At 50.9% G+C, this 15,539-nt stretch overlaps 1 protein-coding gene across 1 annotated transcript in view; it reads left to right on the top strand.

Annotated features, from left to right (window-relative positions):
* Positions 1-15,539, top strand: part of LOC140403987 (excitatory amino acid transporter 2-like) — a 172,863-nt gene that overhangs the window by 136,646 nt on the left and 20,678 nt on the right. Inside the window, exons 2-6 of the mRNA XM_072492304.1 lie at positions 495-641; positions 4,638-4,790; positions 6,534-6,784; positions 11,239-11,419; positions 13,657-13,783. Coding sequence (XP_072348405.1) covers positions 515-641; positions 4,638-4,790; positions 6,534-6,784; positions 11,239-11,419; positions 13,657-13,783 — 839 coding nt within the window. The 5' untranslated portion in view covers positions 495-514. The remainder of the gene's footprint in view (positions 1-494; positions 642-4,637; positions 4,791-6,533; positions 6,785-11,238; positions 11,420-13,656; positions 13,784-15,539) is intronic.

The raw sequence follows: 15,539 nt of genomic DNA, 5'->3' as shown, positions 1-15,539 counted from the left end.
GGTGTAGGAATATTACTGAGTGTTACACTGAGGGTGTGGGAATATGACTGAGTGTTACACTGAGTGTGTGGGAATATTACTGAGTGTTACACTAAGGGTGTGGGGAATATTACTGAGCGCTACAGTGAGGAGTGTGAGGAATATTACTGAGTGTTACACTGAGGAGTGTGGGGTATGTTACTGAGTGTTACACTGAGTGTGTGGGAATATTACTGAGTGTTACACTGAGGAGTCTGGGAATATTACTGAGTGTTACACTGAGGGTGTGGGAATATTACTGAGTGTTACACTGAGGAGTGAGGGGAATATTACTGAGTGTTACACTGAGGGTGTGGGAATATTACTGAGTGTTACACTGAGCGGTGTGAGGATTGTTACTGAGTGTTACACTGAGCGGTGTGGGGATTGTTACTGGGTGTTACACTCAGATATGTTCTTACCGTGATGCTGTGGATGAGTCAGACACTACAATGGTATTTTTCTTTTTTGCGCAGCGTCCTGTGCGTTTACAGAGATGACAAATCAATCAGACACTCACATCCCAGACCGTCACCCGAGCCTCGACGAATTGCCCAAACCCCCCCTCTCAAAACATTGCACTTGGCTGGAGAGGAACCTACTGCTCTTGCTGACCATTCTTGGTAAGACCGCATTGTGTCATGATTGTAATTCATGATCCTAACCCCGGGTACATCTAAATGCTTGTTTCCCCTAAACGGGCGATGTCACAGTTAGGTCATGTTTCCCTCAACAATCCTGTGAAAATCACAGGCGTTGATTCCGGGCTGATTAAATAGACAACGAGGGCAGCACGGTGGCGCAATGGGTTAGCCCTGCTGCCTCATGGCGCCGAGGTCCCAGGTTCGATCCCGGCTCTGGGTCACTGTCCGTGTGGAGTTTGTACATTCTCCCCGTGTCTGCGTGGGTTTCGCCCCCACGACCCAAAGATGTGCAGGGTAGGTGAATTGGCCACGCTAAATTGCCCCTTAATGGGAAAAAATTGGGTACTCTAAATTTATTTTTTAATAAAAATAGACAACGCTTTTCTTTTGAATTGTGATTACCCTGGAGCATACGACACAATAAGACAGGTCCTGCTCTCCTGTGTCGCTGGGTGTCAGGACACCTTTGAGGCCGAGGGTTTGCATCACCCTCTGAGAACAGATCCTCTGACCACAAGGTTCCTCCTGTCCGTGAAGTCTCAAAAAACCTGGGAGTAAAATATGTTTTCAATAAAATGGTTGATGTTTTTTGTGGAATGTTTTGAAGGCTCACTTTAGTGTGGTTTTGACGTGATTTGCGGCTATCTGGGAAGGAAAGATATTTCAACTAATCTGGACCTCACTCCTGGTAATCTGTTCTTCTATATATAAACCACCCAAATCCCTCCAATAGACTCCAGTCTGGAACACGAAAGCCACGACTAAATACTGTGGACGCTGGAAGTCTGAAACAAGAACAGAAAATTCCGGAAAAGCTCAGCAGGTCTGGCAGCATCCGTGGAGAGAGAAACAGAATTCATGATTCAAGTTCGTATGACTCTCCTTCGGATTCCAAGGGAAAGGAGAACGAACAATGTTGAACTCAAAACGGGTTTCACTCTGTTTCTCTCTCCAGAGATCCTGCCAGCCCCACTGAGGCTTCCCAACATTTTATTTCTATTCCAGTCTGGAGCTCACTCCTTGTTGTGCGAATAATTGTGTGTGCACGTGCTCGTATGTGTGCGTTCATATTTGGGCGTGCATGTATACGTGTGCGTGTGTGCGTGTGTGCATGTGTGTGTGTGTGCATGTGTGCACTTGTGTGTGTGTTTGTTCATGTGTGTGTTTGCATGTATTTATGTGCATATCTGCATGTGTATGTGCATGTGTTCATGTGTGCACATGTGTGTTTGTGTCTACATGTGTTCATTTTGTGTGTATGCGTGGCCGTGTGTTTGTGCATGTGTTCACGTGCGTACATTCTTTTTGACTCCCTTTACAGCTGCACATTGTTGTGTTTCTACTTTACCTTCCGTCACACAACTAAAAGCTTCTGTTTGTAGGATTAAGCTCATGATTTCCTCAAATGTAGGACAGTTTGCAATGAAATGGCAAGATAAATATAACCGGGCTATGTTTGATTTCTTAATCGGGTTGGAGTTCCTGGAATGGATTGATCGTATTGCTGTGGCTGTCATGCAACATGAATCCAAGGCCCCAGTTGAGGCCGTACTCATGTGTGCGGAACTTGGCTATAAATTTCTGTTCGCCGATTCTGCGTTGTCGCGCGTCCTGAAGGCCGCCTTGGAAAACGCCGAGCAGAAACTTATAGCCAAGTTCCGCACACGAGTACGGCCTCAACCGGGACTTTGGATTCATGTCGCATTACATTCACCCCCCACCATCTGTCCTGGGCTTGCAAAATCCTATCAACTGTCCTGGTTTGAGACAATTCACACCTCTTTAACCTGGAATTATCCCTCTCTCTGGATCTGTAAAGACTTAATTAGCTGCAAATGCTCGCATTCTAAGTATCGTCTTGCATCTTTGACTTTGTCTATATATATCTTTCTGGAATCTACCTCTTCATTCACCTGAGGAAGGAGCAGCGCTCTGAAAGCTAGTGACATCGAAACAAACCTGTTGGACTTTAACCTGGTGTTGTGAGACTTCTTACTATATCCTATCTCCTTGAGAGAGTGGGACTGAGAGATACCAGTCATGTGAAACATGGCACAGTGAGATATGGTCCGAGTGTTTGTACCGCCATCCTACAGACATCTCCCTGTTTTAATGTTGAAGATTAGGCTTCAATTTTCGAGACTTGAGCTGCTCTTTACAAAGAAGATTACAGATGGAATTGAACCCAAGGCAGCATGACATGTTACCTCTTAAAACAGACAGCGCCACATTAATTCATGTGAATTCACTGACCTCTGTGAGGATCCTGTAATTGCTTCGTGATCGGAAGGGATTGGAATTTCATCAGGGCCGCAATGTTCCTGCGTAAATCCCGGGTAAATAAGAAATTAAAATTGGGAGCAAATCCCTCGGACGGCTGCTGTTGGCTTCTACCTTTTAATCAACCTCTGCTCTGCATTTGAAGAGAAGGAAAGATGGTCGGCCAAAGCTCACTGGGTGTCACATCTGTCTTCTGTCGCAAGCTCACTGGGTGTCACATCTGTCTTCTGTCGCAAGCTCACTGGGTGTCACATCTGTCTTCTGTCGCAAGCTCACTGGGTGTCACATCTGTCTTCTGTCGCAAGCTCACTGGGTGTCACATCTGTCTGCCGTCGCAAGCTCACTGGGTGTCACATCTGTCTTCTGTCGCAAGCTCACTGGGTGTCACATCTGTCTTCTGTCGCAAGCTCACTGGGTGTCACATCTGTCTTCTGTCGCAAGCTCACTGGGTGTCACATCTGTCTTCTGTCGCAAGCTCACTGGGTGTCACATCTGTCTGCCGTCGCAAGCTCACTGGGTGTCACATCTGTCTTCTGTCGCAAGCTCACTGGGTGTCACATCTGTCTTCTGTCGCAAGCTCACTGGGTGTCACATCTGTCTTCTGTCGCAAGCTCACTTAAGCACGCCTGCCATTCATTGAGCAGTTTTAAAAATCTAAGTACCAGATTGGATCTCCTGAGGATTCTGCCCTAACGCGAGGCAGCCTGGGTACTTTTTTTGTTGTAAGGTGGACGGTACCAGCGTTGCCACCTGGGAGTCGGAAGATCGTGGGCGGAATTATCCCACCCCTCCAGCTGGTTGGACATTCCAGTCTTGCCGAAGCCAATGGGCTTTTTTTCTCGAAGAAGAGCAGGAGTGATCTCTCATCGTGCCCTGGCCAATATTTATCTCTCGACCGACGTTATTTAGAAACAGATTCCCTGGTCAATGTCACGTGGCGGCATGGTAGCCCGGTGGCTAGCACTGTTGCTTCACCGTGCCAGGGTCCCGGGTTCGATTCCCGGCTTGGGTCACTGTCTGTGCGGAGTCTGCACGTCCCCCCCGTGTCTGCGTGGGTTTCCTCCAGGTGCTCCGGTTTCCTCCCACGAGTCCCGAAAGACGTGCTTGTTAGTTGAATTGGACATTCTGAATTCTCCCTCAGTGTACCCGAACAGGCGCCGGAGAGTGGCGACCAGGGGACTTTCACAGTAACTCCATTGCAGTGTGATTGTAAGCCTACTTGTGACACTAATAAATATTATTATTTCTGTTTGTGGGAGCTTGCTGTGCACAAATTTGCTCGAGAGTTTCCCACATTACAGCAGTGACTGCACTTCAGAAATGTACTTCTCTGGCACCCTGGACTGCCCTGAGGTTGACGAAGGTGCTATAAAAAACTGCAGGTCTTTCTCTCGGCTATGTGTTTGGTTTGGTAAACGGAATAAACTGAGTTGACAAACTCTGGGATGAATTAAACTGCAGCTCCTTAAAGGGACGCTGCATCGTGGTAAACAAAATCTCAAAAGAAACTTAAAATGGAATGTGACGGGAGGGGTCGATAACACACCTCAGTCCCCTGCAGTGCCCACCGGGCACGGAAGGTCGGTGGGCACTGTGTGTGTGTGTGTGTGTGTGTGTGTGTGTGTGTGCGCATTATCGTGAATCTGTGTTTAATACCTGAGAATCTGATGTTTGTTTTAACCTGTTGTGCTTCAGGTGTGATCCTGGGTGCAGTGTTTGGGTGCCTCCTACGCATGGTGCCAGATCTAGGCCTCAACTTTCTCCTTCTCGTGTCCTTTCCCGGTGATATTCTCATGCGAATGTTGAAGATGTTGATTCTCCCGCTCATCATCTCCAGTCTGATCTCAGGTGAGAAAGCAGGACAGTCGCCGTACCCAAATCGTCCGCCTTCATCCTTTCCCTGCTCCCGTTCTTGCGCACTCGCAATACCTGCAGGTCGCAGCAGCAGCCTCCCTCACCCCACCCAGCACTTCACTCACTCTTCAGCTGCGAACATGCGGGCTATTCGACTATGGAATGCTTTGCAGTCAACCCAGATCCTGTTCACGCTTAGGGAGAGCTCTCCCTGCTGGAGCTTACCATCTGGAAGCTGTGGTTTATTGGGGCAACCTTCTTAGCAACACCTGCAGGGTTATGGGCGAAGAGCAGGTTAGTGTGGCTAACGGGGCAGCTCCTTCAAAGGGGCCAACATGGGCACTCTGGGCCAAATGGCCTCTAACCTGTGCGCGCACGTAGAGCCCCGACAGGCGCTGCGCCGACTGCAATCGTCGGAGCGGCATTGCGTGAATCGCGCACCCCCCCCCCCCCCCCCCCCCGGTGATTCTCCGACCCGGACCGGGGTCGGAGAATACCACCCGGCCTCTCCCGTTTATGCTGGAGGTGAGGAGGAATTACTTCCCACAGAGTGCCGTTGGTATTTGGAATTTTCTTCCTCCGTGAACAATGGGGTTTGGATCATTGAGTATATTCCAGGTGGAGTTGGACAGATTTTTGATCGACAAGGGAGCTCAGGGTTATGGGGGACAGGTGGGAAAGTGGAGCTAAGGCCTCAATCAGATCAGCCATGATCTTATCGAACCCCTCTTGATCAATAAGGGGATCAGGGGTTATGGGGAGAAGGCAGGAGAATGGGGATGAGAAAATATCAGCCATGATTGAATGGCGGAGCAGACTCGATGGGCCGAGTGGCCTAATTCTGCTCCTACGTCTTATGGCAGAGCAACTTCGAGGGGCCGAATGGCCTACTCCTGTTTCCATTCCATATAATCTTATGAGAGATGGACATGAATGTCCCACTGGATATTAACTCAGAAAACATCCCTCAGGTTTTGCACCCATCTTCAGCCAGTCGTGATATCCATCAGGTAATATTCCTGCTGGGTTTTCTCTCTCAGATTCACTCATATCCACCCTGCATATCCACAATAAACTAACAAGGGGTAACTAGTGGGCAGCACGGCGGCACAGTGGTTAGCACGGCTGCCTCACAGCTCCAGGGCCCCAGGTTCGATTCCCCGCTGGGTCACTGTCTGTGCGGAGTCGGCACGTTCTCCCCGTGTCTGCGTGGGTTTCCTCCGGGTGCTCCGGTTTCCTCCCGCAGTCCGAAGATGTGCAGGTTAGGTGGATTGGCTGTATTAAACTGCCCCTTCGTGTCCAGGGATATATAGGTTATGTGGATTGGCCATTCTGAACTGTCCCTCAGCGTCCGAAGATGTGCAGGTCAGGCGAGCTTACCGGGGAGGCCACCCGGACCCCTGAATCCGCTCCGGCATTCAGTGTGATCACAGCTGATCTGATCCAAGGAAATTCCCCGGGGTATGGTTTTGACTGAAGGCCGATATCAGGTGTGAGGAAGCAACGCAACAAAAGTGGCGGCCTCGTGACTTCAATAAGACCCAAGAGAATAAAAGGGAAAAGGGGCGGCCCACAAATAATGAATGCGACAGGAAAAGGGTCGGAAGAATAGGGCAAATTACTCCACGTTGGAGAGAGGCAAGACAGTTTGATGCTGTGGGTGAAATGATTTCGTCAGGATTTACAAATCTCTCGCATTTCCCCCATCTCTCTCCCTCTCTCTTTCTCTCTCCCCAGGTCTCTCCAGTCTTGATGCCCGGTCGAGTGGGAGGATGGGCTCGCGGGCCATGGTCTATTACATGTCCACGACCATCATTGCCGCCGCTCTCGGTGTCATCCTGGTCATTGCCATCCACCCGGGCAACCGGAAGCTCAGGAAGCAGATGACCGTGATGTCCAGGAACCCCGAAGTGTCGAGTTTGGACGCCTTCCTGGACCTCATCCGGAATCTATTCCCGGAAAACCTCGTGCAAGCATGTTTCCAACAGGTGACCTTCCTACAGATTAATCAGACGCTTATTTTGCCCACACCAGGTTCAAAGTCCGAAAACGACTCGCATTCGCATAGAACCTTTCCTGGCCACTGCATGTCTCATTGGACATTGGAGAGAATCCCTCTACACTTATGCAAAGAGTGCCATGACATTTTTTTACACGCATCTGACAGATCAGTCTTAGTCTAACATCTCGGCTCCCATTCCACAGGGAATGTCAACCTTGAACTTGTGCTCCATAAGACCGTAAGACACAGGAGCAGAATTCGGCCACTCGGCCCATCGGGTCTGCTCCGCCATTCAATCATGGCTGATATTTTTCTCATCCCCAATCTCCTGCCTTCCCCCCCATAACCCCTGATCACCTTATTAATCAAGAACCTATCTATCTCTGTCTTAAAGACACTCAGTGATTTGGCCTCCACAGCCTTCTGCGGCAAAGAGTTCCACAGATTCACCACCCTCTGGCTAAAGAAATTCCGCCTCATCTCTGTTTTAAAGGATTGTCCCTTTAGTCTGAGATGGTGCCCTCTGCTTCTAGTTTTTCCTACAAGTGGAAACATCCTCTCCACGTCCACTCTATCCAGGCCTCGCAGTATCCTGTATGTATCAATAAGATCCCCTCTCATCCTTCTAAACTCCAACGAGCACAGACCCAGAGCCCTCAACCGTTCCTCAAAAGACAAGGGGCGGGATCCTCCCATTTGAATGCAGAGTCGCCATGCCGTCGGAAACACCGTCGCGTTTCACGACGGTGTGAACGGGCCGCTGGGAGTACCGATTCTGGCCCCTCCAGGGGCCAGCACGGCGCTGGAGCGGTTCACGCCACTCCAGCCTCCCATCCCGGCGCGAACTGTGCGCCGTGGGATCCGCGCATGCGCAGTGGCCTCCCTCAACGCGCCAGCCCCGACGCAACTTGATGCGGGAGTTCAGGGGCCGGCGCGGAAGAAAATCGGCCCGGGGAGCGAGAGGCCGGCCCGCCGATGGGTGGGCCCCGGTCACGGGTCAGGCCCCATCGGAGACCCCCCTGGGATCGGAGCCCCCCCTCTCCCCTCCCACAGGCCACCCCCGACCCTGCGCGCAGAGTTCCCGCCAGCTGAGACCAGGTGTGGACTGCGCGGCGGGATTCTGCATTTTTAGAGCGGCCTCTCTGCCCATCCCGGCCGGAGAATTGGCGGCCTGCGACCGGCGTCGCGCCAAAAGCGCCGGATCTCCGCTCCGCGGAGAATCGCCTGCCGGCGTGGGGCGGCGTGGCCCAGTTGTGGTGATTCCCCGGCCCGGCCCCGGGCCGGGACAATCCCGCCCAAGCTCTTCATTCCAGGGATCATTCTTGTGAACCTCCTCTGGACCCTTTCCAAGGCCGGCACATCCTTCCTTTGATACGGGGTCCAAAATGTCTCACAATACTCCATATGGGGTCTGACCAGAGCCTTATACAGCCTCAGAAGTACATCCCTGGTCAGGCCTCTGGAGCGAGTTAATCACCCGCAAGTCAGGTTATAGCAAATGTCCACTGATCCATTCTTAGGCCAGCTAGAAACACAATCTTGTTCACTAACCATGACCCAATGAATAAGATTAAATACATTTAATACAGTAAGAAGTCTTACAACACCAGGTTAAAGTCCGACAGGTTTGTTTGGAATCACTTGCTTTCGGAGCACAGCTCCTTCATCAGGTGAGTACATTTAATACACACCAAATATTTTGTAACGAGTTATGGAAAATGCTTAATGATTCATATCCATAAAATTCCGACAGTGCAGAAGGAAACCATTCGGCCCATCGAGTCTGCACCGACCCGCCGAAAGAGCACCCTGCCCAGGCCCACTCCCCCGCCCTTTCTGTAAACCCACCTAACCTGCTCATGTTTGGACTGTGGGAGGAAACCGGAGCACCCGGAGGAAACCCACGCACGCACGGGGAGGACTCGCAGACTCCACACAGTCACCCGAGGCCGGGACCGAACCCTATCGCTGTGAGGCAGCAACGCTAACCACTGCGTCACCGTCAACTATCATCGACTTCAAATGGTGTAAACAAAATAAATGATCGCACTTTGATTGGACACCAGAGGGAGCGCACGGCTCTCACAGCCGAGGTTGTGAGCGATCAACGCTCACCTCACTTCACTCGCCCTCGCTTTAAGAGCAAATCACTTCAGCCGATCCGGGAGGAAAAAAAAAACGACACGGATGGAAATCAGCGGAATGTGGCGGCCCTGCGCCTGTGCAACGGGCAATAAAATGTCGTGTGGGCCCCACTCAGAATCCAGAGGGGCCGCAATGTGGCCCCCAGGCTCTGGGTTGCCCACCGCTGAACTGGAGTAAAGGTCCCAAAACACTGTCCCATCCAGCATTCCGAACTGCGGCCTCCCCAGCCACATTTTAGCCACACCCAGCATTGAGTTCTGGGCCAGGCAGCAATCCGAGGCAGCTCTTCTGAATCACTGGAAACGAATAGTTTCATCTCCAACCTCACCCAAGTCACGTAAATTCCTCCATGGTTTCTCCCATCCTTCAGTTGTAAATTCCTCGGATAATCTGACAATCCTCCATTCCGTTCCTCTCTGTGGCCCCCGTTAGAGGCAGGCTCAAGCTACGTTGGTTCTAACCTCCAGAACACTCTCCCTAAATACCCCCTCCCCTCCCTCCCTCCACCTTTAGGCGGCTTCAGCTGCCGGGGTCCTGAGTTCTGCATTTCTCTCCCTCACCCTTTCTCTCGCTCTCTAAAACCTACCGATTTAAGTATCGCAGAATGACGAAATTGTCACGGTGGGGAAGGAGGCCATTCGGCCCATCGTGTCTACTCCGGCTCCCGAAAGAGCATCATGACTTAGTGCCTTTTCCCCATTAACCCCTGTACTGCACATTGTTTCGATTCAAATAATCATCTAATGCCCTCGTGACTGCCTCGATTGAACCTGCCTCCACCACACTTCCAGGCCGTGCATTCCAGGTCCCAGCCACTCGCCGCCTGAACGTGCTTTCACTCGCATCACACGTTTGCTTCTCTTGAAAATCACTTTAAATGTGTGCCCCTCTCGTCCTTGATCCTTTTACATGAGAAAACAGTTTCTACTCGTCTCCTCTGTGAGTGAGCTTGCCATGGTTATCTTACCCTGTGGCCTATTGACAAACATTGTCAGGTAAGACTTCCCAACCTTGGGGAACTTTTACTCCATTAAAGGCGCAATACGAATGCAAATTGTTGGTGTAAGTCATCAAGATAGATGTCCTATGGGTTGGGCGAACAATATTATTGGCCGTGACGTTGACTTCAAGTGTGACTGTTGAAAGTGTCTCCATGGGCTGGGTTTTATAAAATGTAGGGTATTGGGAGCAGGGGGGGGGCTTAAAGGTCAGGTCCAAACCGACCAACCTTAAAGAAGGCTGCCCCGCAGCGACCACGAGCAGCTGAGGGTCGGACCGCCACCCGTGGGTGCGCGAAAGACCCGCTCTCGAGAGTGGCCGGCCACTTTGGTCAGAACTCAACGGTAGGCCCCTGTGGGGGCTGCAAGCGGGCCCATGGATATCGAGGATGTGAGCCTGACCCACGTAAATCCTTTAGGTTGGGGGGGGGGTTTTGAATCAGGTACTGTGGAGGATGGGGAGCGCAGAGGGGAGCAGGGGGTAATTTTAGTGACCAGGTGGGGAGCACAGGCGTGGATGTGACATCTTGTGTGGGTTGCCCACGATGCACACAGAACAACGACCCCCCTCCACCCCCACAACCGAACGTTGTGTCCTTCCCCCGACCTTCCTGCCTTTTCGACAAAGTTGACGAATAAAATGGCCTTCCCACTCTTGCCTTCCGCTACACGTCTTATTACGGAGTGGAGGCCGATTGATTAGCCATTAAGGCTCTCGAGAGGCCTAAAGGCAGGTGAGCTGGTGGGCACCTTACCCGCCACTCCCTACCCCCTCACCCCTCCCTGTTACGGGGAATGGATCGGGGGTGGACACAGGAATGTGGGGGGAGGGGGGGGGGGTCTAGCCACCTGACATGTGCGCGTTGCGCCTGTCTAAACCACAGTGTGTCTTAACCTGAATTCTGCAGCCTGCTTGCCCATAGAACCTGACCACTTTTCCCAGCATCCCTTGCTGGACATCATTTTAGGTGGTCACATGGGGAGGAGGCCACGTTAAATGCAGCTTTACATCATCCTTGTCATTAGCTGTTTGGTATCTAAACCATGCTCTGTGGTTGTCAATTCCTTGTACAGGACGTCTTTAAATCAGCGCCAATTGGATTGGCCTACTTCCATTCTACTGTTGCCTGGGTAACCATTTTAAAATCATCTCTCTGCATGGATTAAACAATCCCAGCATGCATCTGGTGTGGCACCATATTTCAAATGGAATTTAATAAAAAAAAGGCTATTGTTCGAAATTGTTTCAGTAATACGCTTATTTTGCTAACCAAATTGATTTGGGCCCCTCAACTAGGTACAAACAGTATCAAAGAAGGTTCCAGTCTCTCTCGCTGATGACACCAAGTCTGACAACGTGACTCACGCCCTCATGGCCAACGCTTCCTACCGGAACGGAACCCTCCCTGGTGTCAATGCCCGACATATCTTCGTCACAGAAAAGCACCTGGAACTCAAATGGGGCATGAATGTTCTAGGTACAGCGCTCGGTTCACTAGCTAATTAACTCAATTGATTTCACAGAGGGATTCTGCGAAACAATGCCGCCATATTGGAAGATGGGAGTTCCTTCACTGGTGATGAAGGCAAAGGCCAGAAGATGGAAGAATGGTGACCGACACTTGCACAGAGAGGGCCCCAGGGTTAATTCTGTGCTCAACCTTGCGTTCTTGTTTTATTAATGGAGCCCATAACTGGGGCTACAACTTTAATAAATGTCTTAATGGGAGAGTACTTCAGGTGTGATATTGGAGTGGAAGGATAGAGGATAATGCTGTTATTCCCTTCCTGAGGAAATTGCAAAATGTAAAAATAAATATTGAGCACAGATAGCAAGAGAATTTATAGACTGTAAACCATATGGTGATTGTACACAGTGGCACTACCTCGATAAAATTTAATCCACGCTCCAAAACTGAGTTACACTAGATTCACTGGACTTATTTTTGCTGAAAGCACCACTCGCCAATCTCTGGCACCACCTCCGGCCTCCGGATGATCCAGCACACCAATAACGGTGTCACTGAGCCCACCCCCGCACCCCACCTCATAGGGGCAGGGCACCGATCCCTGGAATGGGCATGATGCCACCTGGGCAACTTGGTACTGCCAGCCTGGCACCTGGCATTGCCTCTTGGTGCCCTGGCACTGCCAGAGTGGAGGCGAAAGCTGGCAGTGCCAGGGTGCTAAGCTGGCAGTGCCAAGGTGCACAGGTGGTATCGGTGCCAGGGTACCACTCTGCCCAGAGCCCAACTACCCACGGGCCCCCGATCCCCCTGGGAGACCCTTCCAAGTGCTGGTACGCCTGGTCCACGTGTGTGGGATCTGGTGCTAGACGGCGCCCGCTCGGGGTCTCCGAGGCGAGGCCATTCGATCCCGGGTGCTTGGTAGAAACAGCCTAGGCGTACTCAAGTGAGACTAACAACTCACTTGAATATGCAAATTTGGATCCTAACCTCATTGGGCGGGATGCAGATTGCGAGGCGTGACGAGGCCGGCAAACCTTGCGAGGGGCATCCTGAGTCGGGTGCAGGGAGCAGGCGCTGGTTTAGCACTGGGCTAAATCGCTGGCTTTGAAAGCAGATCAAGGCAGGCCAGCAGCACGGTTCAATTCCTGTACCAGCCTCCCCGAACAGGCGCTGGAATCTGGCGACTAGGGGCTTTTCACAGTAACTTCATTGACGCCTACTTGTGACAATAAGCGATTCTCATTTCATTCCATTTCACTTCCGAAAGATGGCGCCCAAGGTAAGACAAAGAAAAGCTGTTCACGTTAGCTGATGATACAAGGGCGAGGGGGGACAGAGATTTAAGATTTTGAGCAAGGGATGCAAGGGGAGGGGATGTCACAAAGAGCACATTTAGGCCGCGAATAGCAATGAGCTGGAACTCGCTGCCAATGAGAGTGGTGGAAGTGGAGATAATTGATGATTTCACAAGGAAATTTGAATGGACACTTTGAGGGTTACGGGGATAAAGCAAGGGAAGGGGATTGCCCTACTGGGGACCAGCATGGACTCAATGGGCTGAATGGCCTCATTCTGCACCATAACGACTCTTTGACGCTTCACAGCTCATCAATATCTCAATTGGCCTATCTTTCTTTAATGTCTAATAGGTCTAGTGGATCAGAAGGTTCTGAATTGAATCCTAATCTTTGCTGAGTTGGCTAATCCCAGCGTGACAATGACTGTCGCGGCGACAAAGGCAAAACTTAATTACCATAAAATTTACAGTGCAGAAGGAGGCCATTCAGCCCATCTAGTCTGCACCGGTCCTTGAAAGGAGCACCCTACTTAAGCACTCGTCTCCACCCTATCCCCATAACCCAGTCACCCCACCTAACCTTTTTGGACACCAAGGGGCAATTTATCATGGCCAATCCACCCAACCTGCACATCTTTGGACTGTGGGAGGAAACCGGAGCACCCGGAGGAAACCCACGCACACACGGGGAGAACGTGCAGACTCCGCACAGACAGTGACCCCAAGCCAGGAATCGAACCTGGTACCCTGGAGCTGTGAACTGACTGTGCTAACCATTGTGCTATCATACTGCCCTAATTCATTGACAGCTCTTTATTTGAATTAGAACGTCAGGGCATTGAAAGCTCTTGAAGCAAAGATGATCCACCCTGTTCTAGCCTGATATTATGACCACCTTATTGTACTTCTAATTACAATTGTTTGACTTGTGTTGTCTTTTGCCTCCTAGGCCTGATCGGATTCTTCATTGCGTTCGGTATATGCATGGGGAAGATGGGAGAAAGGGCACGTGTCATGGCCGAATTCTTCAATGTTCTCAATGAGATCATCATGAATCTGGTTTTAATGATCATGTGGTAAGGCTGGTTTACACCACGCGGAAAGCTAGCGTGACGTGCAAGGGTGGAGGCCACCGAATCAGGCGTAGAGGGAGCTGGTGGGGTGGGGGATATATGTGTGCAAATCATGAATAAGTGGCAGGGCAGGTTGAGAAAGTGGTTAATAAGAGACGGAAGGATCCTGCGCTTTATAAATAGAGGAAAAAGGAAAAGAGGTTCTGGTGAACTTTTATAAAACACTGATTCAGCCTCAACTAGAGCACTGTTCTCAATACACACTTTTTCGGAAGGACGTGCAGGCATTAGAAAGACTGCAGAGAGCAAAGGCGACACGGCAGCACAGTGGTTAGCACTGTTCCTTCACAGCGCCAGGGACCCGGGTTAGATTCCCGGCTTGGGTCACTGTCTGTGCGGAGTCTGCACGTTCTCCCCGTGTGTGCGTGGGATTCCTCCGGGTGCTCCGGTTTCCTCCCACAGTCCAAAGATGTGCGGGTTAGGTGAATTGGACATTCTGAATTCTCCCTCCATGTACCCAAACAGGTGCCGGAGTGTGGCGACTAGGGGCTTTTCACAATAACTTCATTGCAGTGTTAATGTACATGTGACAATAATAAATATTTTTATTATATTATTATTAATGAAAATGGTTCCAGGGATGAGGAGCTGCAGCTATGTGGATAGATTGGTGCGTCTGGGGCTGTTGTCCTTCGAGAGGAGAAGGTTGAGAGGAGATTTGATCGAGGTGTTCAAATCCATGAAGGGTTTGGACAGAGTCCAGAGAAACTGTTCCCGTTGGCGGCCAGTTCGAGAACCAGGGCACCGAATTCAGGTGATTGGCAAAGGGAGAAACGGCCAGGAGTTAGGACGGGGAGCGCGCTGCCCCCGAGTGTGGTGGAAGCAGATTCGACCAGGACTTTCGAAAGGGAATTCGATCATTGTCAGGCTAGGATTTTCAGGGTTGATGGGAACGGTGAGACCAGCTGAGTGGCAGCCAGCCAGCATGGGACATGGTGGGCTGGATGGCCTCCTTCTGTGCCAGACCTGTTGGAGATTCTCTAGGTTCTACCGTGCCTTTCACAACCTCGGGACATCGCAAAGCACTTTCCAGCCAATGCGGTTCTTATGAAGTGTAGTTGCAAAGTAGGAAAACACAGCGACAAATTGGGGCACAGCAAGATCCCAAGAGTAGCAATGACTCTCTTATCTGTTTTGGATGATGTTGGTAAAGGAATAACTATCATCCAGGACATCAAGGAGAACACCTCCTGCTCTTCGTTGTACTATGGGATCTTTGAGAAGACAGAGGTGACCAGCTGAAATATGGCACCTCTGACAGTGTGGCACTCCCTCAGTACTGCGCTGGGCCCATGAACTGAGATGAAGTACTCTAGTCTCTTGGGGTGGGACATAAACCCACAATCGTTTGCCACAAGAGTGGCTCCCATTGAGCTACAGCTGACACCTGGTTTGCCCTTCAGAAGGAGAATGGTGGGCCTGGTGTATCATTGACCACGATGGCCCATCGAGGATCTCCACCCTGAGCAAAGGAACCATCATGAATCTTGCCTCACCCAAATAATAATAATAATAATAATCACTTATTGCCACGAGTAGGCTTCAATGAAGTTCCTGCGAGAAGCCCCGAGTCGCCACATTCCAGCGCCTCTTCGGGGAGGCTGGTGCGGGAATTGGGCCCACGCTGCTGGCCTTGTTCTGCATTACAACCCAGCTGTTTAGCCCACTGTGCTAAACCAGTCCGGCCACTGGGCAGCCA

The sequence above is a fragment of the Scyliorhinus torazame genome, chromosome 29, assembly GCF_047496885.1.
Source record: "Scyliorhinus torazame isolate Kashiwa2021f chromosome 29, sScyTor2.1, whole genome shotgun sequence".
Lineage (NCBI taxonomy): Eukaryota > Metazoa > Chordata > Chondrichthyes > Carcharhiniformes > Scyliorhinidae > Scyliorhinus > Scyliorhinus torazame.
Note: the sequence above shows the minus strand (reverse complement) of the source record. Positions and strands in the feature narration are given on the sequence as shown.